At 36.3% G+C, this 27939-nt stretch overlaps 1 protein-coding gene across 4 annotated transcripts in view; it reads right to left on the minus strand.

Moving 5' to 3' along the window:
• Positions 1–27939, minus strand: part of LOC134545858 (kelch-like protein 5) — a 185046-nt gene that overhangs the window by 27091 nt on the left and 130016 nt on the right. For all 4 annotated transcript variants that reach the window (XM_063388640.1, XM_063388641.1, XM_063388642.1 and 1 more), the window contains exons 12-13: positions 10755–10904; positions 7497–7616 (exon numbers count right to left, since the gene is read on the minus strand). In XM_063388640.1, coding sequence (XP_063244710.1) covers positions 7497–7616; positions 10755–10904 — 270 coding nt within the window. The remainder of the gene's footprint in view (positions 1–7496; positions 7617–10754; positions 10905–27939) is intronic.

The raw sequence follows: 27939 nt of genomic DNA on the forward strand, positions 1-27939 counted from the left end.
CGCCGCCGCCGTCACACCCTTCGCCGAGATCCCACACGACGCCTCACTCGGAACTTCACTCGGCTCCGCCGCGCCCGCGACTCTATCGCCCGGAAACTCCGCCGCGGGAAAACTCCCGACTCCACTGAACTTACTCACTCCCTGCCCTGGAACCTTCGTCCAAGGACTTCGCCACTCTGCCGCACCTGCGGCACTATCGCCCGGAAACTCCGCCGCGGGAGAACTCACTCAGTCACCGACTGACTGACTGACTCGAAGGTCGGCCCAACCTCCTTAAATAGCCCTTAGGTTCCCATCCAGAACAATCGGGCATGTCTCCGAGATATCTCGCGACCTTCGCCGTCGAAATGCCCAGAAACGCGTCGTGAGTCCTCGAAGGACGCGGTGGCTGCTCTAAGAACGCCGATAAAGGCGTCTGAGTCCTTTTATTCCGCAGTGCGGCCTCTTTTAAGTAACCCGATCTGAGGCAGGTGCGCGCTGCGACGGTCAGGATGTCGCGCGATAGTATGACACGATATACCAGGGAGAGGATGCAGGTGGAAGGGGGCGCAGACAGGCCGAACAAGCGTGGCGACGCCAGCACTGCAGCCAAGCGCGATCGTAACATTGCCCCCTCCTTAAACCTGTTCGTCCCGAACAGGTAATGCATCTCCTCCTGGAGGTCCCCATGCTTCTCGAAGTTTAGGCCTCCTGCCTTTCCTCCATCGCGGGCTGTACAGTCTCACCAGATAACCCTCTCTCTCATTAGATGTAGCTTCTCTTGTCACCCGGCGACACTTCTGCGTCGCAGATGCCCCATGTCGTTCAGCCAGCTGCCCGAGACGGGCTGACCGTTGCCTTGGACGGACCCGATACTCTTGAGTGCATTGCTTATTGCCTTCCAACAGTTTCCTTGTTCCTTCCCTTTTTCTCTCCATTTCTTCTCTCGCAGCTACTTGTTCGCACAGCATTTCTTCCCGGCTCTTCTTCGTCTCTTCTTGGTTACTCGTGCCCTCTTGGTTCTTCTGTGTCTCACCTGGACTGCACTTAGTTTCTCCTTGTACCCTCTTCATGACTCCTTGTGTTCTCATTTTCTCTTCTCGGTCTTTCTTCCCCTGTTCTTGGTCTTTCTTCACCTCTTCTTGGTCTTCCTGAGTCTCTTCTTGGTCTTTCTTCGTTTCTTCTTTGCACTTCTCTATCTCTTCTTGACTCTCTTCTCGGCTTTTCTTCAGCTTTTCTTGGCATTTTCCCCTCTCTCTTTCGTTTATCTTCATTTCTTCTTTTTCAATGTTCCTTACTTTGTAACTCATCTTCACTACTTCTGTTCTTTACTTCAGCTCTTCTTTCATCTTCATGTCCTGGCTAATTTCCTCTTCGCTGTTCCCCTCTAGGCTGGTCTCCTCTTCACTGGTCTTCTCTTCGCTGGTCTTCTCTTCACTGGTCTTCTCTTCGCTGGTCTTCTCATCGCTGGTCTTCTCTTGGCTGGTCTTCTCTTGGCTGGTCTTCTCTTGGCTGGTCTTCTCTTGGCTGGTCTTCTCTTGGCTGGTCTTCTCTTCGCTGGTCTTCTCTTGGTTGGTCTCCTCTTGGCTGGTCTCCTCTCCGCTGGTCTTCTCTTGGCTGGTCTCCTCTTCGCTGGTCTTCTCTTCGCTGGTCTCTTCGCTGGTCTTCTCTTAGCTGGTCTCCTCTTGGCTGTTCTTCTCTTGGCTGTTCTCTTCCAGGTTTATCTTCATTTCGGTCTTCTTTTCATTCTTCATTTCTTCCTGACCATTCTTCATTTCATTCTGATCCTTATTCATTTCCTCTAGGCTATTGTTTGACCCGCTCTTCGTTTCTTCATGATGGTCCTTACCCACATTATTTTCACTCTTCACTTCTTTCGCAGAGTTCTTCATACTGGTTATCCATGCCCTCATGTCATTCACCATTTCTTCCAGGATAACCCTTATCTTCCTGATATCTTCTACACTTAACTCTTCAGCAGCCATCTCTTTCTAAAGCATTTACTAATTAATCAACCTAAATAATTTTTTTCTAATACTGTTCTTAATTTTAAATGACCTAGCCGAACCTTATTAAACTAAAAATATCTCTCTTACATTCAAAACACACTGACTACAGTATACTCAAACTAACTCTAGAAAATTTCAAATTCACTGAAATTCTAAACACTAACTATATTCTCGTAAACTAAATTCTATCCTTAACTTTTAATTCTAATACTGTAACTGAATCCTAAATCTATTAATTAGGGCTATCCCACTTCTGACACCAAAATGTTACGATTTCCCGCGGGGGTTCGTATAGGATAGCCCAATTAATAGATTTTATTTCACACACAGTTTTATTTATTACCACTACTTGTCACTTACAATTAATCTTCTAATTTGGCAAATAATTAACTACACTTAAAGAAATGCCAATTCCCCAGTCACTCGTTTCACACACCTCGCTGGGCCGCACTTCCGGCGCAACTCTGACCGCAGCACCCCTCGTGGGTCTCCGCCGCGGGACTCCGTCGCCGCACTCCGCCGCCGCCGTCACACCCTTCGCCGAGATCCCACACGACGCCTCACTCGGAACTTCACTCGGCTCCGCCGCGCCCGCGACTCTATCGCCCGGAAACTCCGCCGCGGGAAAACTCCCGACTCCACTGAACTTACTCACTCCCTGCCCTGGAACCTTCGTCCAAGGACTTCGCCACTCTGCCGCACCTGCGGCACTATCGCCCGGAAACTCCGCCGCGGGAGAACTCACTCAGTCACCGACTGACTGACTGACTCGAAGGTCGGCCCAACCTCCTTAAATAGCCCTTAGGTTCCCATACCTGCCAACTTTTTAGTTTGGTCATCAAGAAAACTTTTAAATTGGGAAAATGTATCGTAAATCCAATGCGGCAATTTTTTACATGCTTTATGTGCAATTATTTTCAATTTTTCTATTCCATTTGGTTTCTGCTAATTTGCTAATGACATGAAGGGCATATCGATGGCCTAGAATGAAAACCTCACACAGTCAATATTGTAAATGTACTGGGAAACTAAACATATCCAGAATGTGCCAATTTACACAGCATGCATATGAAAAGCAAAATGATCAAGTACAAAACAAAAGCAATAGTATTCACTAAACAAGATTCCTTAAAGACATACCTTGCTATATCACATGTTTGTTACATATTTCAGTCATCTCCTGATTATCATTCTTGATGAAAATTTAAGACTTTGAATATGCAGCAGTTGCCTTATTTGCTTTACCTAATAAATCTGAGGTAAACCTTTGTTCATAACAAACACAATTCCTTGATTTCAAAACAGAAATAGACTGCAAGGTTTCAGATGACATGGAGGATCTAAATTGGTGTTTTTTTTTTTTTTAGCATACTGAAAATGCGCTCACATTCTGAATTACTGTAGAAAGCACGTTTTTCCTATGCTTCGGACACTTAACTTGTGTAGTTATGTCAGACCTACCTCCATGAGCAATACTAAAATCACACCGGCACACTGTGCAAAACACAAACGTTTTTCCTTTTTGCGATTTCAGAATACACGGGAATTCGTTGTTATACGCACCACAGTAAGTCTGAATATATTTCTTGTTGGCTAGCTTACTCATGGTTCCCACCACGTAAATACACACGGGAAAAAAAAAAAAAAACGGTTGCACAGCACTACATTGGAACTACGAACAATAATCAGCCATTTTTTTTTTTTTACATAATATAAGGAACAAGGAACAGACCAAGGAGGTAGGGCTGACGTCACAATTGTGGTCCATTCCTCCATTTAATGAAGCACTTTTTCGTTGCGGTAAGTGGAAAACGACCGTAGACCGTCCAGTCCAAACCATATACAAATAACTATCTATCTCTTGTTTTGTTTTCATTCCGCCTTCCATCGGTGCGTCGGTAACATGGCTGGTACAGTAAAAGTTGGCAGGTATACATGGCCGGTACAGTGAACGGTAATAATCCACCACGCAAAAATTAATCCGTAAGATATTAAAGACGTCCGTAAAACAGTATTAAAATCCGTAAAACTTACGGACAATCCGTAAAAGTTGGCAGGTATGCGTTCCCATCCAGAACAATCGGGCATGTCTCCGAGATATCTCGCGACCTTCGCCGTCGAAATGCCCAGAAACGCGTCGTGAGTCCTCGAAGGACGCGGTGGCTGCTCTAAGAACGCCGATAAAGGCGTCTGAGTCCTTTTATTCCGCAGTGCTGCCTCTTTTAAGTAACCCGATCTGAGGCAGGTGCGCGCTGCGACGGTCAGGATGTCGCGCGATAGTATGACACGATATACCAGGGAGACGATGCAGGTGGAAGGGGGCGCAGACAGGCCGAACGAGCGTGGCGACGCCAGCACTGCAGCCAAGCGCGATCGTAACAATATGTATTATCTGAGAATTCCATGAATGAATTTGTTAGCCAATCATTTTGAGCAACATAAAAAATAACTAATATTAATATAAAAAATTTTAATGGGTAAACTAGAGAAAACAACCCGTCACTTTTAACTTCGGGCATATTATGCTTTAGTGAGGCTTAATTTTAAAAGACGCACGACAATATTTCTTATGGTCTAAAACCATTGAAGCCAAGATGGGGCCTTTCAGTTTCCATTAAATATTTCAGGAAAGCGTTTACCTTCATTTGGGACTTTAAAGAAATGTCAAGTTGGTAACTAACAAAATATTGTTCTGTCGGATGTTGAATTTCGTTTTCCGATTTCCGTGGATACATGAATCACTGTACTCACAGATAATGCCTGAATGCCTTAAATCCACCAAGTCGGATTCTACAGCAATTGATGAAGTGACCAGATTCTTACGTGATCCTACAGTTAACCCAGAAATAAACATTCTCGAATACTGGAAAACTCAGTCTGCGTGTTCACCCAGGCTACATAAACTGTCCAAAAAATATTTGTGTTCACCACCTGCGACAGTGTTCTCTGAACGTTTGTTCAGCACTGCAGGAAACATATGTGACCAAAAACGGAATCGTCTTGATCCAGACCGTGTCAAAATCCTTGTTTTTTTAAATTAAAATTTAAAGGGTTAAATAATTCTGCATAATGTTTAATTTTTTCTCTTGACTTATAAATTATTTTATAATTAACCCTTGAGAACTGTATTTGGATTCGAGGGGTGGATTCGAGGTACTGTTTGGAATTCGGATTTGAGATTCGGATTCGAGAAAAATGGGATTCGAACCATCACTAATTTATACAAAGCCCAAACATGAGAGAAGTCTAAAAATATTCCAGATGTGTACAATTAAAAATTTTATTCAACACAAAAAACAATTAGTAAACAAAAACACAAAAATAAGAATGACAACAAAAATGCCTTTGTGTTGATTTCAATTTATTTTAGTAAATGAAAATAAGCTTTTATAAATATTAAATAGTGCTATTAATATCATAACATTCATAACATTAAGAAATTGCCCTTAATGTGTATAAATCAAAATTTTTGGAGCTAAATGAATATTTGAGTGCCTAACGAAAAGGCCTTATTTCAGAATAGAGTGGTGAGGGGGTAGGGGAGGGTGTTCCAAGTCTTTTAATCTGGGCCTATTTGTAATAAAAGGCAAGAACAAAATATAAAAATAAAGGCTGGGTTTTACATGCCATTTTCTCATTACCAGTAGTGAAGGGCTGTTTCTGTACATTTAACATAATACCTATCTTGCATATGTTGTCACCGATGTTTTCAACGTATATTTACCAAGTGTAACATAATGGGTGTAAAAATTTGAGCAAAGATAACAATTACAAACACATGCGTGACTTTTCACACTTGATACATTACTCTGACGTCGACCAGGGCTATGCCCTCCCTAAGCCCGATGTGCCTCACGCCACTGCCGACCCCCTATTCTCCCACCGACACCCTCTATTTCAAACCCTTTCGGCGCCCACCTTAACTGGAGCAGTGGAGACTGTATGTTTTTTAAATAATGTAATTCTTAAATATCTGTAATATGTAATCCTTAAATCTTAATTAACTTGCAATTTTTAATAGGTATTAATATTTATGTTTGTCTTTAATATTAATGTACTAACGGTAAGTTCAGCACTTCCTGCGGCCATGACACCCGGGGCCCGGGGCAGTCTCTTCCGTTCGCCGTGCGGGGTAGGACGCACCTCAGCACCTCGTCAACTTCAAATTTTGCTTGTAACCGATCCGTTAACATCCGCCATCGTAATTATTTTTTAAACCTTTTTTAATCAACCTTCGAGGCCTACCCCGGCGGCAGACTGTTTAACTTAATTAATTAAAGCTCCCCGGAGCATTTTAAGATTAATCGGCAGACTTATGCTTTCGGAGCCGGGCCACGCGGTGTCCTGGTCAGCAAGAAACCTGGACTATGTGCTGTTTTCTGTGTGCGTTTTGATAGTACGTGTCGGCGCCAATAAAGCTCAATATTCACCCGACTTGTTGCACTTAATTCTCGACCATGAGTTTCCCAGCACAGAGACAGAGGTGTGTGGGGCGCCTCAAGACCCCACAAGCAGTAACATAGCATGCCCGCCACTGAGAGCGGGCCGGTGAGTGCTAGCGGGGGGAAGTGAGCCTAGCTCCACATGGGTCACGTCATGGCCCTGGGACAGAGTCGGTAGCCGGGTACACTTGCCCATCCACGTGGTGGCGCCCAAGATATAAACGTACGCCGATTCGAAAACACCCCTCACGACAACTCTTAGTAAATATCCATTGAAAATATTTGTGACAGAACATATGCAAGAATGGTGTAGTGTTATACTTACAAATAGCCCTTAACTAATAGTAATGACAAGAAAATTTAAAAAAATCAACATAATGTGTGAAACCCAGCTTAAATATAAAGCAATATAAGACAAATATAATACAAAGAAATAATTCCAACAAGGGGAAGATTAAGAATGGTGATTAAAAACAAGATGTGTACCTGAATGACTTTCAAGAAAAATGCTGAAAAATGATATTATTATGGTTAATGGTTAAATTATACGTAGGCACGAGATGACCAAGAAATATAAAACGACAAATGATTAATCCTTGTGAAAGTGAGTGCTACAAGAAGTTCTAAATCTATAGTATGTGCTGAGCATAAATGATGACTAGTGGTGCAGAGTTCAAGGAAGTAGACTTTGAATCACACTTGCTCACAGATGGTAACCATATTAAGTTTTTAGGGAGATTTTCTCCGGTTTCCTTGGACACGTAAATTTTTTACCAGTTTAATTTTTGAGCTGTTTACCACTAATTTATGTTTGAGAGTACATACAATATTATACCCCAAGCATTCTGAAGTTATTAAAAGTTCATACAAACTAAATATTTTTGGTATACTAGCTGAGAAAAAAAATTAAGTCACTCAAATAACTACAACTGTAATTATTAATTCAAATGGCACTAGTCCAGAAAAATTTGTTTTAAAGAAGTGTCCAAAGTATAATCCCTTGTCAAATTACAAAATATGGTGCTGTAAAACTTATAATGCTCATTGTGAGGACAAGGATTTTCACCTGAGGTGTGTGCACGTTGAGGAAAAGGCAGTCTTCATGATTCTTTCGAACCTGCGGACAGGAGGCACCCTCGTGGAGCGCATCTCGTACTCCGGTCCACGACAGTGGCTCTTGCGGGGCCTGGAAAAGGAATCAGCATTCACACTAGTGTATTTCAGGACATCTAAAACATATACTAATCCTTAAAAAACTGACATTTATTTGAAACTTACGCAAAGCTTTGGTGGAAGTTACTTAGGGATCACTCAACCTCATCAGCTACATATCTTATTTTATTATTTAAACATTTCCATGTCACTAGCTTTGTTTTTGGGCAATTACTATGGATGCTCCAATAAATAGGTATGAATGTTTTAGCAAATGGGTCGAACCTCAATTTTCTAGTATCAGAATCTGAAATTCGAATCAACCTCTCAAATCAGAATCTTTATAACTATGGTGTTGAAACATTCAACCATTTAAATGTTTGTTTCAAAAATATGAGTCCAAAAATATGAGTCAATAAATATTGTAATTGGTTTATATACATACATATTAAATGTACAATATCTTAAGCAATGATAATAGGGCAGATATGAAGGGGAAAAATAAACTTAGTAAACTTCAGACTTGTCAGAGTTAAAATTTTGAATTTACTACATTTCCTCCAACCTGGAATCTTTTCCCTCAATCTCAAATATTGCAACGACTACATATTCGAGGGTTCCAGGATCTGACTGGGTCCATTCCTAATATTTACATGTTCCAGATATATATTATCAATTTCTTTTTGTGTCAAAAATGTTCCCTGAAGTGCTAAATAAACTACCTCAGAGCATTCTAGCTGCTGGCTAATATTTTTGATGGCTACATTAGCGATTAATATTGTAGTCCTTTTTAACTACACTATTAATGTTTAAACTCATGAAATTATTCAGAAATTTTTCTACACATCTTTTCCTCACATATCAGATACGTATTATGAATGCTGAGGATACATGATGGTATTTGAAGATTAGAATGGCCAAGGATGTGTACATGGTTTGATCCTCCCAAGCACTGGATTCAGCCTACGTTGAAGCAAGCCCGAGTGGTACGGTGACAGGACCATGCTACCTGAAAGCTCTGAAAACCCAAGATCGTGATGGTGTACTGACATTGGCTGGGATAGTATGGACAAATCCTGTACACCTCCATGGTCCACGTTGTATTACTAGAGGCAAGATTATATGGTGAATAGTGATAAAAGCGAAATAACAGGAAAACTAAAGACAATACACCACCAAACACCGAAATGGATGTCAATACACCACATAACACCACAATGCAAGACAAAAAACAAAATTAAGCAAAATTTGCCTCATTTATTTTATTTTCTATTAAAATAGGAAATATTTTTAAATTTTTAATTTATATTTATGGTTTTTTCAAAGTAAATTACAGCAGTCCATAGCTAATACTTTAGAGACGTGGCTAAAGGCCTACAGAGAAATATCACAAGAAAATGTATAATGATTTTGGACTTTTAACATTGCTATTGATTTTTGGATTCAACTCAATAGTAGGTATTAAAAACTAATCCATTGATATTGTAGTTTCAAAAAATGTTTAGTTGAACTTTTAATTTTCATATTTACAGCAGAACCCTGTTATAACATTTTTCAAGGGGGCAAAAGGAAAAGAAATAGTGCGTGGAGTCCCTCCGCACGGAAGAAGTGAAATATCGTGATGTGGAAATTAAAATAGGAAGGGGTAGAAATTGATTTTTAGTGAAATCATATTGTTTCTTTAAGACAAACTTTATTAACATTGCTTACAATGCATAGCAAGAATACTACGCGCGTGTGCTTGGGATCTACCGACTCACTCTCTTTCTCTCTCCTACTTTCTACCTTTGTGTATCTTTCTTTCTCTCTCCCTCTTGCGTTGGAATATTGGATGCTACTCGTTGCTAACACTCGCGCATGCGTTCGAGTGCTACGCATTCACTCTTGCTCTGTCTCTTTCTATTCCCCCTCCCCAGGAGCGTTGAACGTTTAACGCAACAGTGCTTTCATACCCCCTCCATGGTAGCATTAAACGTTTAATGCAACCTTGTTGGAAGTCGCATTAGAAGTTTCACTTAAAAAGAAAGCAGGAAATATCAATTGAGCACTTGTCATTGTTTGAAATATTTAACAACGGACTCATCAAGCTACATAAACAAATTTAATGTTAAAACCACTGGTGGATACAATCTATGCTTAAATTTGCTTAACCAAGACAAAAATTTTTCAACTTCATTGTGCTTCTAGCTTATATTTTATTTGTCTATTACACCACATTTGTGTAAAATTGTCTTATAATTCATGATGATGTTGTTACTAATGGGAATGCCTATTTCCAATTAGTTAGTCACTTGAAAATGTGTAATTTCTGGAGTCCTACCTACAAATGAAATAAATTAAACTCTACATCAGCAATGGAAACATTTTTTTTTTTTTTTTGCCATAGTGGCATAGTTGGCAAACTAAAATATTTAAGGACTATGTACATACATCAGAAAACACACTAGAATGGCAAGGAATGGAAGGATTTGATATTTGTTTTCAAGACAAGGATGCCAACACAAACAACTGCGAAATTTACATACCTTCGATAAATGGAATACACAGTTTTAGCCAGCAATAACGTGTATCGCTAGTGTTCTGGCACACTTGCATTTTGTTTTTGCATACAATCCTGTTTGAACAATCTACATCTATAGTCTAACAGTGATTGTAAACTAAAATGTACGTTAAGTATAAAGTTAACCTTTTAACACGTTAAACTTAACAGATGGGATAAGTTTTGGAATAATTAGGTTCTAAAGCTTTCTTTTTTTTGCATTTATTGAATGTTATAAGGCCAACGTTATAAGCAGGATGTATGTTACTACAACATAAGTAAGTCTACCTTCAACATTGACAGGCTGATATAAGTGGACTTATACAAAATAAGTCTGAATACAACAAATTTCTGCAGCCTGTCCAACATGAAAAAATTAGTAGCAAACATATTTACAATTTACAGTTTAAAGTGCTTCCCAAGCCTGGTATACCTCTAACTGACAGATGAATATGCTTCCATGGTTTCAGAGGAAAATACTGGTAAATGGTTGGATAGCATAGTTATTTGGAATAATTTATGTGGAATGATAGCTTAATACCTCACTTGAACCTGTAAAAAAAAAATGCCCTTGTTCAGATATTCCTTGCATGGCAACATAACAGTATAGAACACTTATCTCAGCAGTATTACCTTGAATCGCAGTGGCCCGACCGGAGGCTTTGCATAAGGAATGCCTTGGAAGCTGTAGTAGGGCTTTCCAGAAGCTCTGGAGGTCTGCTGGATTCCTCGCAGAACACCTTGCACGACAGTTACGTGAGCCGTCGTCACAGCACACGTCACCTTGTAACAGCAAGTTCATCACACAGCAATCAGTTTATTAACGAGAGAAGACAAAATAATCAAACAATAAAAAAAAAATCCCACTGAAGCCCCCAAACTTCAAAACATTATTTTACAAGAAAATTTTCACTACGCATATTTTGGTTATGGAGGGATTAACAAGTGAAGTAACACGTATAAAAACTGAAGCATATATTGGATCACACTGCACCAGAATGAGTACGTAAGTCTGGTGCCTGGAACAACAAAATTTGTTTGAGAAATTTTTCCCCAATGCCTCGGTAATGATGACTAGTGATCCAAGTTTCCAAATCACAAATTGGGAAAACAGATTACTTGCAAACTCTTTCATCGTAAAATATTTTCCAAAACTGGTAGAAAATTAGGTTTCGTAACCACTGATGCACAGCTAAATGGAATACTACCAGTCACAGGTTTTCCAATAAACCTTGCATCTATTGTGCCCAGACACCACTAACCTACCGCCAGGGAAATTACCAGGAATGTAGCCTGGCAGGTGGAATGTACCATGTCTGTAGGAATGTAGCCAGGCAGGAGGAATGTACCAAGTCAGCAGGAATGTAGCCAGAAAGGGGATCCAGACACTTCTTTCCAGGATTTAAAAAAAAGCAAAGACAAACTAAGAAAATTACATCAACTTGGCTACATAAGGTTACAGAGATATTATCTTGTGAAGATAATATAATCCTTAGTGGGCTACAGTAATATATTTCATATCCCTTGAATCCTGACATGCCACGTATGCAGAGCGGCAGGAATTGCATTACTTAAAATTCTTTGTGTAAATGCTAGTTCTAAAAGTCTTCTGTTGCAATTAATTTTCTTTTAAAATTTAATTATAAAGAAAACTTACTCATAAAAAATATATATAATGGTTGTGTAGAAAAATCCTGGCTACGACCTTGACGTCAGCATCAATGTACAGAGAATTATTAAAATACATCATGCTTGACATTATTTAATAAAGCTGGCACTGCCCAAGCAAACTGAATCTGCACAAAATATACTTATTTTACCTCTCCACACACTGCTAGAACTAGCAGGGACAGCACAATCCTTGAAACATGCATCACTTTAGATTGTCGAGCAGTAATACACAATCTGCAGTACCTAACTTATTTATTATGTACTGCAAAGATACGGTTCAAATTCACTACAGTGTTGAAGTGTGGCCAACATTCTCTATTATTACGTGATGCAAAGATAACATTGAACATTGAAGATAAACTGATTGAGAACAATGTTCAACAGTACTTTATCATAGATGATAAATTTGTTATCTACATAGTCCACTCCAACGCCAAACATTTAAAACATAAAAAATGTTAACCAAGAGACAATAAAATTTACAGAAATTGAAGAGAGAAAGCTCTCAAGCATGTTATTGATATTATATGAAACACACTTTAAACACTAAGTTTACAATGGAAGATATCATCCTTTGATGAAAACATGAATAAATTTTCTACTTTAAATTTTCATACCTCACAGAAAATTAACGTTAATTTTAGCATTTCTTCAAACTTTAGGTTTCCATATTAACATGTTTCACGAGAGCTTAAGTGTGTGTTAATAGTAATGTTTCAGCTGAGGAAGGCTCTGGAAATAAGTTTTGAATGTCACTGAGAGATGAAACTTTGTCAATTATGATAATGTAAACTGATTTTTATAATGCATATCATATCACAAAACTATAGTACGTTAACAAATGACAACAGTTTGGACAAGTCTTTGGCAAATATTTCAGGAGGCAATCTACAGTAGGTAGTATAAAGGGCAAAAAAAAATGTTCTATTCAAAACTGTCAACATAACTGGGATTAAGTATTTATTTCACAGAAATAATGACTTTTTTTACAAAGCCAAGTATACTTTTTCTGTCAAATTATTCCTTTCATAACTGAACATTAGGGAAATGTGTACAATAGTTTTGCAGATAGCAGTACAATGGGTACTTCTCTGGTTTGGCAAATTCAGTAATCTGGCACCTATCAAGCGGCTGGCATTGCAGATTTTTGGTTTTGGGGGGAGATTCAGGTGCTTAAAAGTCCATAAAAAAAACCTCAATAAATAGCATGAAAATGGAAAATATTTTTTCTAGCTGTAGATTAATTGTAGGGATTGTATTGTTGCTAAAGTACATAACAAAAACTGAATTTAAAAAATTTACCAATTTAAATGATGTTAGCCAGTGGTGAGGAGTGAGGAGTGATGGGGTGATGGGGTGATGGGGAGATCCCCATCCCCCCCCCCCCCCCCCCCCAGAACTGAAAGATTGTAGAACTAACCAAACACAAACTATCTACTTCATATCTTTGATACTTAATTTTAAACATCTTGAACGTAGGCATTTGTGGCCATAGTTTTTCCAACAACTTATGACTTTTTTTGGGTCAAGACCATATCAACATCATTATTTGGTTTAAACCCCATTAAAAAAAATCAAGAAACAGATAAACAATTTGAAAAAGGCAGAAATGTGTTCATAAAATAACCTTCTAATGGGTTACTATTTTTCGAAATATCAGACTTCCTACTTAACTGGGGAAGTATAGTATGTCATTAGAAGAATTTCATACCAAGAGGCCAGAACTCTCAAAAGCCTGAAATACATACAATTCTCAAACTATAAACAATATTTACAAGTCTATGTAATCAGTGAAAGATACAACTCCAGCCGGTGTTTACAAGATTCCATTTTCATGTGGCAAAGTATATAGGACAAACTGGCAGATGAATAATCACAAGGGTTAAAAAACATATCAGTGACTATACACTTGAAAACCTGCAGCAGAACACTTCTTGGAAACTTGAAATCAACCAATTAAACACCATAGCCAACATCCCACAATACAAGAAAAGAAACTTCGAGAATCAGTAGAAATATTAAAAACCACACATCAAACATAAATAGACAAGAGGGATACAAAGTAAGCTGAATGTGGGAAAACCTAACTAAAAAGTATAATAAGTGCAATAACCTCAGTAGATAATTGCTCCTGACGACTGCAAAGTCTGTCAAAACATCGGTGATAGTGGCATTTCCGCCACATGTCTTGCCCTTGATGTTCATTTTTTTATTGATTGATTTATTGAATAGTTTAAGATTATTTTTTTGTATTTATTTTAATTATTTTAGGTCTAGGTGGTGTATTGCCACTTTTATTTTCTATTGGCCAACAGGTGCTGGCCGAAAGCCAACACTTCCACAATGATAAAGCTGTTACTAGTAATTGAAACAAGTGTAAGCTTTTAAAATATAAAATGATGATAATAATTATAATTAAGTTTTTTATTAATTTTTTTCATTGTAATATTGTGGTTCTTATTTTAATTGGACTTAAAATGCTTGGGCTCTTGGCAGTGAGATAGGCGAAGCAGGACTTTAGGTTCAGTGAAGGCCGTGAGAGGGCGTGATATTTACGGTGATTGACCGCGAAAGTGAGTCGCAGCTTGGCCAGCGAAAAAGCGACATGCAGCACACCGCAGCACCATGCGTTTCGGACGTGTCTTTGGGCACCTGGTGTGGAAATATGGGTGCATAGAATGAAATCCATTTTGGAGTCTACATGCAGTGTACTACGTAAAAAAAAAGGGGGGGGGGGGGGGAACTGTGAACTTCAGAGTGAGCAAACAGTGCAATGCCTACACAGAGTATTGCGCGAAACCAAGAATAACAAGTGGCCACAAACTTTATATATATATATATATTTTTTACGTTTATTTGGATCCCAGGGTCAGTTGTGGTGTGTTAAACAGATCAACTGGACTAGTTGCAGTGTTGAAAATGTGTATAATGATTTTGTCTGGAAACTCACGAATGAAGCTTGTAGGTTATTATAAAGATGTGGAAACCCTGGTACGAGACTTATGTTTGTGTCGGAAACGCTGCGGTAAAGTTGCGGAGTCATCTACATCACGGCCCTTTAGATTGGATGGTAGTGCACATAACGAACTTAAGAATTATTACCCGGACATAGAACTGTTAAGAATTTTTTAGAGATTTATTTTTGTAGTGTTTTTTAAGTATTTTTAAACATGTTAGTAACAAGACGTCTTGCAATAATAGATAAGGGAGATCCCAGATATTTTGGTAAATTGTCATTAGTATTGTTTCCATTCATATGTGTAAATATAAAATCATATTTTATCGTAATATATTTTTTTATGAGATGGAAGCATAGCCAGGTTTCTGTGATACAAGTCACGTAAATCTATCACGTGATCTATAATAAGCCATTGTCATGCTATTGTAAAGATAGTCATATTTTTTTATAGTTTTTTAATTTGTACATTTATAGTTTCAAGGAAACTAGTTACACTGTCTTGTTTGCTGCGTTTGGAAATAATTTTTTTTCAATGAGTTTAAAGTTTGTTAGGAAAAAATCTGTATAAAAATAAAATTGCAAATAAAAAAAATGATCTTTTCATTGTTTCGAACTGCTGCTTCAAAAATTTTACCTTGCCTTTTTTGATAGTAAAAGTTTTTAGTAATTTTAATAGTACATTTTGTTTTGAATTTTGCCTGCACCCTCAATTAATGGTTTAAAGTCAATTTTGCATGCGTAAAATAAAATTTGGCATTGCGCATTGGCTATGTTTTGCAAACAAACCCAGGCCAGGTGTGGGAGTGGTCACCTTTAACTCTGGTGCGGAGTAAAGGGGACACCAGAAGCCATGTAGGTCCACACAATGGCAGTGAAAACATGCAATCTTTATTAGGTAGGTTTGTCTTGTCTGTAGGCCATATCCAAATTTTTCTGAAGTACATATATTTATGTGCATTTGTCCCCGAAAATGACATCAAAAGGACCGTCCGAACTGGCAGTGAACTTTTCAATTATGCAAGTTAATAAATCTGTTTATGTCTACAAAAAGAAACTTCACCATTTTGAAAAGCTTAATATGAGACAACATTTGGGGAACTAAAAGACTTCTAAAATAATTTTCACTTTATAATTTACTAAGGTTAACATAGCATGTAAAAATAAATATTTTGATTGGTTCATTACGAAGTTTTAATAAATATATATATATATATATATACACACACACACACACACACAAACACACACACACACACAGAGTTTACTAAACAAAAGTATAAAGTTAAATAGATTGACTTCATATTGTGTGTTTGTAATTGAAAATAAAAAGTTGCTATTATAAAATATTAAGAACCAGTTTAGTTGACTAATACTATTTGTAGAGGCCAAAATGTAGAGGCCAAACTACTATAGTATACCAGAAGGGTGAGTGAAGAACGAGGGGTTTGAAATACATAATTGTGTATTTCAGTTCGGTCATGGCTTTAGTTGGCTTAATTTCATGTTTTTAGAATGATGTAGGGCAAGCACTTCAAGAGAAACATATATTTTTTTACCATATACACACTTACAAGTTGACAAACACAATAAATATGATACATACATTAGAAAATATAACAAGGGTTACAGCCATAAATTTTAACATTTCAACAAAGAACATCTTAAAATTATTTTTACACACATACAAAATTTCTAATCAAAAACTTTTTAAGTATAAGTATAAACACCATACTTAGGTACTAACTCATCAGCGCTAAGGCTTTCTTTGATTTCAGGCCCTGAAACATAGAGAAATGTTTTGAACTGGGATTTCCTTGCAAGAGAAGAGTGAGAGTGGCAGATGTTATAAAGGTGCAAGGGTTTTTTCATGGTAAATCCTGTAAAACACCCCCTCCCCCACACACACACACCACCCTTCTATAGTCAATACTGCTCTAAAAGCTGTCTTAAAACGAGTGGTCGTCTGATTCAGCACCTGCTTCACATCTGTCATCACAACCACAACGACAGTGCCCCGAACCGGAAGAAACCCGCGTTCTTTCCACTGAGATGGTTTTAGGGAGCACAGTACTAGCAATTTTTTTTTATTGGAACCATTTATAGATTTCAATAAAGATTTTACATAACATTTTGTGCCTCAACACATCATGGGGTACAGCAACATTTATGAAATTCAACCTTGTTCAGTTAGTGTTAATATTTTCTGCCTTTGAAGTTACCAGAATGATCCTATCAATTATTTTTCGAGATGGTTGCAAGTCTATAAATATTGTATTAAAACTATAACCACCTGGAAAAGTTTGGGAAGAAATAATTATACCATGTCTAGCAACATAATTTATTATAAAAACTTTTAAGAGTAGCAGTTATAAATAAATAAAACCAAAATATTTTCATAGAACTGGTATTTTATTTGGTTTTTGTTATTAAAATTTTAATTTGGTTCTGCCCCCAAACTAAGTGGGTTTAACAATGTAAAAAAGAGCTAAGTAACTTGTATTAATGCTGGCATCTGCTGAGCACTGTACTAGTTACTACATCACCTCCACATAGTCAATTCGCACATATGTAGTTATTGCATTTAGCCATCTAGGTCCATTCTCTGCGATGACATTGGGCTTACACAAAAAATAAATATTTTTGATCATGTAGCTGTATTTTTAAAGTCTATAATGTTCTACTAAATGAGCACACAATCAAACGAAAAGAGAGGGAATACAAAATTTTAAGATTCAGTCATAACTGATGATTAATGTTGCTAATTTCGTCATGTTACTTCACAAAGGTACAAAAACTACAAATTTATATTTAAAGCAACAAATAAAAACTGCATACTGCTTTAAATTACATATTTTCACTTTTTCACACCTTCATTGGTACAATATTTGGTATCATCATTTGTTCTCTTTTCCAAGAATCAGTGACTAAACCATTTCTGAGATAGTGATGAATTGCAGAATAACAGAAATGTTAAAGGGAAATAACAGAATTTTTTTTAAAATATTTAGGAAATAATTATATAATTGAAATGTAGAGCATGTATTTTCTCAATTCTAAGATGCTCCTTTTGTTCTGACCATCTGAGCTTTGGAAACGGGGTGTGACTTGCAAATGAAGGTGTGCATCGGAACACATTATATAGTTAGTCAAAAGGTTGACAATGCAGGTAGAGGAAACGGCAGTGTCACATTAAAATAAATGTTCCTAATGTGTTTCAAAGCGGTCCAGTTACTTCAGAAAAAAAGGTATCTCAGGAACACAACACACCCCCTTCCCTGAAGGTTGAAGCATCTGGATAAGTAAACATATGAGGGAGTTTGTTTGCAATGTATATGAAAGTATGTTAAGTGCACAGGGAATTTACAAGTTTGAGGAATTTATTTCCGATATGTTGGTAGCATGAGTCAGGAACAGAAGTGATAGTAACAATGGTTCTGCGAGCAAGCGTGTGCAGAATTAAGCACGAATGCAAAGTTAAACTAAATCTCAACTCACTGAACCACGAGAGTTCTGGACACTGGGTTCTCCGAACAAGTAACAGTATCCAATCCAAGGAAATGGAGGTGCCCACCATATTTGCGAGGGAAGACGGCAGTAAGATTACAAGTGGAAACACAGGTGAATGGCTGACGTGATCTGGCAGAAGATAAGAGTGAAAAGCGCCCTACGAATGCAGACAGGCACAGTGTGTGGTAGTATGCGAGACAAAGTTAAGACAAAAGTTTTCAAGGTCAACTAGTAGAGTCTGAGCACCAAACCTGGCTGGCAGAACCACAAAGTTAATGGGGTACTCCAAACATCTTATATGTACAAAAGAATACGAAACTTCAAACTGAAATGTGTTGTAGACAAACTAAGGAGTTAAAGAGCCACGCATATAAGAATTAATAGCATCAAAAGACTCAAGTTCAAGTTAATACCATATCTCAAGTGAGCTATTATTAAAAATTAATTATATTTTGCTGACAAACAAACAGTCTGTACATACACTGCTTGCTATTGAGTGCCAAATGAGAAACAAAGAAATGAAGCTTAACATTTAAAAAAAAATGATGATCACCATTCCAAACTTGCATCACTTAACATTTATGCAAATTACAAAAGCTTAAATACTTTGAGCACACTAAAACTTCAAGAAATAAATAGTGTAAACTACAATAAAATACAAACAAAATACTATCAATTTAAAGTTGGACAAGAAGCAAAAATATCTGCAACTATTGTAAATATAAAAGTTTCAGCTATTAATCTCACAGCATTTTTTTAAAACTTAAATTCAGAATTATGTTCTTCTGACATCACAAACAAATAACAAATCATGTTTAAAATGCTTTGTTGATCACTAAAAAATTTAGCAAACAAGTCATTGTAATTTAATGTGGGTTTTAAAAGAAAAATATACACAGCTAAAAATATGTACCTATCAGTATCACACACTTGCAGCTAGCACAGCCAACTTGAAAAATCATTGAAACACTAGCAATTACAATTATGTCACACCAAACGATGAAACACCAAATTATTACTTGTCACACTTCCTCTGTCTGGTGAAGATTAAGGATTGAAAAGTGATTGTCAGTGGGACACACAGCACTCATGTCTTATGTTTTCTTCTGTGGCTAAAATAGCAACATCTGTAAATACAAATAAACCATTTTTAATGAGTTCCAGTTAAGAAGTTTTTGTGCATAACAAGCTTCAAATATTTTATGAATGCTCTAAAAACACACAGGTAACTATTTGACTCTTCAGAATTTCCGTGGCAAAAATGTTCATAATACGTTTGGTCCCATCAGTAAAGAATTCAAAGGGATACTATACAGGTATAATATTTATAGACTTAAGTGTCTTAAGTAAAAATAGTACACCAATTAAATTAGAAACATTTCTCTTCGTAAATTAAAAGTACATACAAATACATATTTATAATGTAATTTTTTATATTTATTTTTTTGTTCACCTTGAGTTACCAAGAACAACACTGAGGAATGAGCTGTTTTTTAAAGGATTGAACATACAACATACACAAGTACATAATTGACAAATTAATAACTAAAACAAGAAACCAAATGTAACCACCTAGGTATAGACATTAAAAAAATTAAGAGATTTTCTGAGGTTAGTGTCAGTTTTGTTAAGTTAGTTATGATGAAAAAACCACATTAAGTCAACTTTCACTATAGTCCAGTCAAATTAGACCAAAAAATTAGGGGTGAGGTTACAAAAATTCGCACCCAGCTAAAAATGGGTAGGACTGTTCAAAACACCATTATAAATGAAATGTGAAAAGTCCTCATCTATCCGACACCTGGAAAAAAAAATTCACTCGGGGTCAAAGGTCACAAAAACTAGTTTTTCACGATTTTCAGCAAAACGGTAAGTTTTATCATAAAATTATCCCAGACAAAAATTGTAGATCAGATAATTATCTATAAAAAATGTCGAAATACTTTTTTTCCTAAGAGCCACTGTTTTTGAGATATAACGATTCAAAAAGTTGAAAGAGTTGTAATCATCATAATATATTTTTTAACCTATTTCGTGCTGTTTTGGATTTTATAACAAAAATGTCAGAATATTGTTTTATTTGTGCTAAACTTTTAACTGAAGGTGAAATTGTTACGGTTGAACGTGGTATGAAGACATTAATCAATGCAAGTACTGAAAGAGCTGATGAATTTTCGGAATATCTTAAAAAGCAGATATCTGTGACCATACAAGTCGAGTGTCATAACAATTATACTCGAAAGTGTTCTATTGCTGCAGCTATTAAAAGACAACATGAAGAACAAGAAGCCAGTACATCTACTGAAAGTCCTCCTCGTACTAGAGCACGTGTAAGTGAATCAGCTTTTTGTTTTAAAAAACAATGTTTATTTTGGGGCCAGGAATTTAATGAAGAGCATGAAAAAAGAAAGTCCTTGGATTCTCGCCGTAAAATTAAACAAGTAAGTACAATTACATTCAAAGATTTGGTTCTGGAAACAGCCCGGGCTCGTTCTGATGCTATGGCAAAAGCTGTTCTTGCTCGAGTAGAATTTGAATACGATTTAGTTGCTGCTGAGGCTACGTATCATCATGATTGCTTTATTTCCTTCTTGAAACCGACCACTGGGGTTAAAGTTGGTCGTCCTGAAGATGAATCTACGAATCTGGCAATGGAGGAAATATTCACGTGTGCATATTATGTATGACGATTACAACTCTTTCAACTTTTTTAATCGTTATATCTCAAAAATGGTGGCTCTTAGAAAAAAAAGTATTTAGAAATTTTTATAGATAATTATTAGACCCCGAGTAATATTTTTTCCAGGTGTCCGATTGATGAGGACTTTTCACATTTAATTTATAATGGTGTTTTGAACAACCTACCAATTTTCAGCCGGGTGCAAATTTTTGTAACCTCGGATGTCTAAATTGACCGGACTATTATTTATCTATCACATTTGAATGTATATATTTCCAAGGTTGCCCTAATATTTTGCAACTCACACTAACAGTGTATTATCTGGGAAAAACTGCTGCCATTTTACACAACAGGTCATCATCATACGTGACTGCACTTATGTAGTTATTGGATGGTGTACTTATGTTGCTGTTGTAAAAGGAAAATTATACAGAATAATAATTGAGAAGGGGGAAAAAAATTCACCTCTTTGACTTTCCAAACACTCTTCCCCATCTTCCCCTACTGTCACGCCCTAGATTCTTAGTGTCAGCTTCCTCCGCTTGACTGTCGCCTAGTTGCTCCCTAGTGGTGTGCGTCGGCAGCCAGGAGTTTTGAAAGTCAAACACACCAAAGACTGACTGTCTCCTTCAGCCTTCAGTGATTTGCTGCCAGAGATGCTTAGACTTTCCCCCTTTCCACCACATTGAACAGGTCACAGGAACGTAGAGTGAGATGCACAAATGAAAGCATCTGTCTTTAGTAGCTTACAGGCCTGTGCTCCCTCTGGCAAGAGATTGGTATGCATTCATATACACATAATACACACATCTGCATAAACTTCACAGTGTGGCTATTTATACTTTACTCACATCAATTACACTTCACATCAATACCAATGTTATAAAGAAGGAGAGGGTGAGTTATTTTGTTTGTAAGAAGAAAACTAGAAAACTACTGGACCGATTAAAAAGTAATTTGACTGTTATAACTCAATGTTATTCAAAATTTACAAAGCAATAATAGTTAAATATATTTGAACTTGAAGGCCAGGAACCAAAAAAATTATTTGGAACCTGACATTGATTTAGATATCAGTTTTTTGAAGTGATTCTTAAAATAAAACTTACTTGGTTACATTCTTTATCCACCAGTGTGAAGTTGGGTATCACAGCGAGCCTTAAAGATGCAAGTCAATTTTCTGACACTCATTACTGAAAAACTGACCTAGTTTTATACAACAGGAAATACTGTAACACTTTCATCTCTGGCCCAGATTAAGGAAAAAGTGGCAGTAAATACAAGTTTAAATCATAAAAATTATCCATCTGTGCTATAAAATAGCAGGCGATACATGCACATAGACTCTGCTTAGATTATGATAGAAAATAACAAAACAATGACTAGCATAATCTTTACCGCCTTATTATAATTGAAAGAGAACTTATAATTAACATAATGGCACTTGAGGAAAAAAAAAATACAAGGTCAAGATGATAATGTCTACATACATAGGCACATTAATGAGCATTACAAAACAAATTAATTCACTCCAATACAACTATTCTACACGATCAGGATCAATTCAACAAATATGTTGTTTGGTTTGCAGAAGTAACAAACTGGTTTCTTAAAACCAAATACTTGAAAATTATAGTTAAAAATCTGCTCCTATAAACACTGCTTACAAAAGAATTTTTGCAGAGGTTACAATGAGTTCAAACAAGGTACTGTAAAAAGAGATCTCAATAGCTTTCCTCTTACCCACCAGTGTTAATTTCACATGTTTTTTGAAAATGTCAAATCTAATACACTTACTACTAGTCTTCCTGTAAATATTGCATTTTTCTTCGGTCCGAGAGAGAGGATGTAAGGGAAGTAAGGGTAAGGAAGGGAAAATTAGATGATTAAAGTTGACACCATCACATATGACAATGCACTAGTGATAAAGTAATGTAAAAAATAACTACTGTGTAGCTGTTCAATACTCTACCTATGATTTCCACTATCTAGAGAGATGTGCACACAATTTTTGTGCATCCCCACAAGAGTTTGAGCAAAACATACTGTCAAGGATCAGATATATTTCCACAGATGGAAATTAAAATTACGTACAACATATTTAAAGAATAAATAAATAAATAAATAAATAAATAAAATAAGAACTGATTGTTTACACCAATCCCTCACTTAGCATGACTAATGTGTTCCTAAAAATGTTTGTGTTATTTGAAATCACGTATATGAAGCATTAGTCTCCATAAATAGCAAGGCTAATTTACCTACTACTTAATGTGTTCCAAAATGTGTAGGGAAATATTCTTACGTAATATAAATGCATAGAATAACACTCAACGATAAATATGTCACACCATTTATTTTTATAAGTCTACCATTGAATACTTTGTACGACAAATATGACACTATGTAACGGGAGATAGGTGGTTATGTACTTATCATCAGTCGACTGGTTGGCTTGTCCACCTCGATGTGACCAACTCACACCACGTACCTTTTCAAACCATCCTTTACTGGCAGTCAAACCAATATTACTATCCAGATATTTACATGTTAAATGTTCAAAAATTAAAGTGCTTATTCGTGTATCACCGCTTGGTTCACATCATTCATGTCAGGCCCGTGATTTTCTTTTCACTGCACCGTTTATTCAACAATCTTTTCCATGTGAATTATCTTTTCATTTCTGTTCCAGTATCCAATGTCAAATATAGTCCAGCTATTACAACCAACATCACGCTTATATAAACATTTGATACAGTCCTTGTTTCGTATGTTTGTGGACATAGTTGACTTGCTTAATACTAAAGTGTGACCAACATAAGTGTGTCCTTCATGACATTCTGCATGTAATAATACTTCTAGTTTTGTCTCAAATACTTGAACACGATGAATATTGCTCTCACATGGCAGCCATGATTCCACTATGATTCCAACTTCAGGTGCTTGTACATGTAGTTACTGGCAGACGAATGGGCAGACATTGCTTTGTGTTTGTGCGTGCCGGCTAGACTGAGTTCACCATGGCCCAGTCTGTGGCCGGGCAACAACGGTAGGCCATTGTGGAATACACACGGATGTAAAAACATTTGGTCCTTTACACTCCATACCCGCAACTAAACTTGCCATAGCTGATGTTTGTACAACAGCCAATAGCGTAGTCAGACCTGCACGTTCATCTTTTCCACCTTGTATAGCTAAATGTATGCCATGGTACATCTGTTGATTACCGAGATGAAGCAGACTTCATGGCATCATGCCCGACATTTTTTTTGCGTGTGGCAATTTCGTGCTAACTGAAATTCACACACATGCTTTTCTAGACTGGGGCAGTAAAATTAACATTGTGCTAAATGAATTCGCGCAACAAGAAGACGTGCTAAGTGACTGATTGGTGTATCTAATTTAAATGCATTTTTGAGAACCTTACTTGGAGGGTACTTTCAAGGAATCATGCTTCAAACTCAGAAATAAAATTCAGTCAGACTAGAATAGGTATTTGTGAACCACAAACATATGTTGATACTAGCATCAGTCAAAGAAACTAAAGCTTCAGACACACAGAGCACTATGCTCGCTCAGTTCACGATGTTTGCTACACTAGTGAAATATAGCCAGCTGCATCCCATGTGTCACTTGCCACACCAAGCTGTACTATGTTTGCTATTTTGTCAATCCTGGCTATGTCGCTGTGTTTGGTTCTTGGCTATTTTTCTAAACATCGCTAACTTTGCGCATGCCCGGATAATAAAACCAACATATCTGTTTTCATGCAAAATTTGGCTCCACATCTACACTTGCTTTTTATGAATTTTTGTTTCTCTCAGTATTGTACCTACTTTAAATAGTCTAGTCGATGGAAAAGTAAGTTGCTCGTAAGTGAGCAGTAGTGGTGCTAGTTGAGTGGGATAACTATAAAGTTACTAACTTTGGTTTTGGAGCCATTAATCACAAAATGCATAAACAAAAACAGGTTATATTGGAAAAAGAAAAGAAAACAAGCAAAACCATATGAGCAGAAGCAATTAAAAATGCAGAGAAGTGTCATAGGTATCAAATGAGGCAAAAAGTAGCAGAGAGACACGAGCCCGTGGGGCAAAATGAGCCCCCAAACAAGGTGCAACATTTGAGCTCGAGCGAGCCTGTCATCTACTTTGCGAGAAGCAACGGGGAATGCTCAAAATTGTTTGGTAATGGACATGGTTATACTCTCTAATGATTCTGGTGTTGATATGGGGAGTCAGTGGTTGTGAATGATGGGCCGAGTTGGTCGCAGTTTGGTGAAACATTTTTTTTTGTTGCCAACCAAATGTTATGAACATTATTGTTATACCAAGTGTATTATGTGGATTTATAGCATCATGACAATTGATATTATGTTACATAAGGGAGTTCCAATACATAGATGTATGAAAATGTTAATTTTACCTGTTAATTAAAAAAATACAAATTTTATCTTATTTTATTTATTGCATACTAATAACTATGAATAAGGCCTTTAATAATTAAAGTAACATTCAAAAGGCATGAAAGAAGGCTCCAAGTGTCGGCGAACGAACATTATTATTTATTTATATCAACAATACGAAGTGTATAGGTATTTAATGTTAGATGATATTATAATTGATATATGTATTGCAGTTTTATTTATTTGCCAATCATTTATAGTTTTTAAAATAGCCTCTGGAAAGTATATGTTTTTGGTGTTGCAATTTTTCTGGTGTGGCCACCCCACCATCAAGCAAGACGTTCATCAAATTCACGTCAAAAACTGAAGCAACAATAATTTTGTTAAATTATTTTATTTATTTCATACACATCAGCATGATGGAAATTCATGAAACAAACCCCTGGTGGCTGTAGTCCAAAATACAGCCTACACAGAATTTTTTTGACAGGTCCACCTTTATATAAAAAATAAAGAAAGCCCCTTTTAACAGTTTTGTCATGGAATGTTGCAGTACAAAGCGTGAGAAATCTCACGTCAAAAACAATGTGTGATGACTGTATACGGTGCCAGTTCACGGACATTTACAATGGCGAGAGAGGGAGGGAGAACCATAAACACTGCTGCATGGCCACAAGCACTCACTCACACGTGCATTCACATCCCCCTCCTTTCTCTATTTCAGTCTCTGGCCGGTTTATTTTTAGATTTTCCCTCTTGTCAAGCACTAGGCCGGGGGCGGCCGGGTAGTCGCCCAACATGCAGTACACACATCTTAACAGCACAGTTCATGTGGTTGTACTCGCATTGCTTGGTTATTTTATTTAAACAATTTATACTTACTCAGAACATATTTATTAAAAACCAGCACAGGCTAGTTATTTATGCAATATTCAACCATACAGTGCAATGTTAATTTTTTTTTTACCATAATGACAAAAAATTCACATAAAGATCATATCATAGTACATGTTATTAAAAAAAATGTCATAAAATGTGCTATCCATGCGCTGGTAAATACCGTACATAGCGAACATAGTGAACATCGCAAAACATAGGTAGCTTAGTTATCTGTGTGCCCTTAATTAAAACATAATGTGATCAACAATTCTGATGTAATTTCGCAGAGTTTAAATATTTACTGACAGCATTTTGTGGTAAGTATAAAACTGAATGTTTACTAGAATTTCTGACTTGAAACCACGTAAATAGATATTAAAATCTTAACTTTGAAGTAAGTATGTATGTAATTAAGAGAAGAGATGAGTATCACAACCATTTCAAACTCCAGCACAAAACTGGCCAGAATATTTGGTAATTTTATACTGTGTGACAGCAAAACAATTTATACTAATAATAAAACTGTTTGAGGTAAAATGTTTGGACATTCAATGAAATGATGAACCAAACTATTGGAAATTGCTATCAACATTACTTAGAACAAAAAAAATAATGTTTTTAAAATTTTTGTCTGTTTGTCTGATTGCTCAGGCACCAATCAAAAACTATTGGACGGATTTTGATGAAAAGTATATTTATTAGTAAGGTTTTGGCTAACTTAATGTAAGAAACTAACAGTACAACTTCCATTTATAGTTATGTACGTATTGTATTTTTTTATATTCATCAAAATTAATTCCTTTAAGGGGTGAAAAAAGGATGAGTTTTGATTTATTTTAAAAAAAATTATCTCGAAACTAATACAGTAATATGTAAAAATATTTGCTAAGAATAAAAAAATAATCAATAACAATATGTTTTACCATTTTGCAAGATTCCACCCTTGGGGGGTGTAAAAGTGATAGGTGTAATTATAAGAACATAAATGCATGCTTCTGAATCTACTGAAACTAGAAGTACTAAACTAAGAATGATAAACATGAATATAGTTACAAAATTGTAAATATTGTTTTTTTTTAATTTGACCTTTAAGGAGTTAATATGTTTTTTTACACATTATTTGTATCTCCAAAGCTAATCATAATCAAGTATCAGAAAATATATTACGTATCAATAATAAGAAACTAAAATACTATAAGTTTTACCATTTTGACAAATGTAACCCATACAGCATGTAAAAGGGATAAGAATTTATTAAAAAGAAAAATTCATGCTTCCAAATATATTAGAACTAGAGGTTAGAAACCAAGAACAACATAAGGGTCTATGTAGAAGTTATGTATTGTACTTTTTTCCACTCATCAAAATTTGTAATTTAAAGGGTGAGTATTTTGAAATTTTTATCTTTCTAAAACTAACAAATTAGGATGTAAAATATTAAGTAAGAATAGTAAAAGTAATAAGCAAAACAAAATAATATTTTACTTTTTTGTGATATTTCACCCCTAAGGGGTATAACAGACGTATGTTTAGTTTTTAAGAAAATAAATGCATACTTCCAAATCAACTAGATTTAAAAGGAACTAATATATATATATATTGAGTTTACCTTGCATTTATAATTATTTTTTTTAAATTTTCTTAAGATTTAACTGCAAAGGAGGTGAAAAGGGTTAAGTGCAGTTTTACAGTAAAAGATCACATTTACAAATAAAAT

The sequence above is a fragment of the Bacillus rossius genome, chromosome 1, assembly GCF_032445375.1.
Source record: "Bacillus rossius redtenbacheri isolate Brsri chromosome 1, Brsri_v3, whole genome shotgun sequence".
In the NCBI taxonomy this organism is placed as follows: domain Eukaryota; kingdom Metazoa; phylum Arthropoda; class Insecta; order Phasmatodea; family Bacillidae; genus Bacillus; species Bacillus rossius.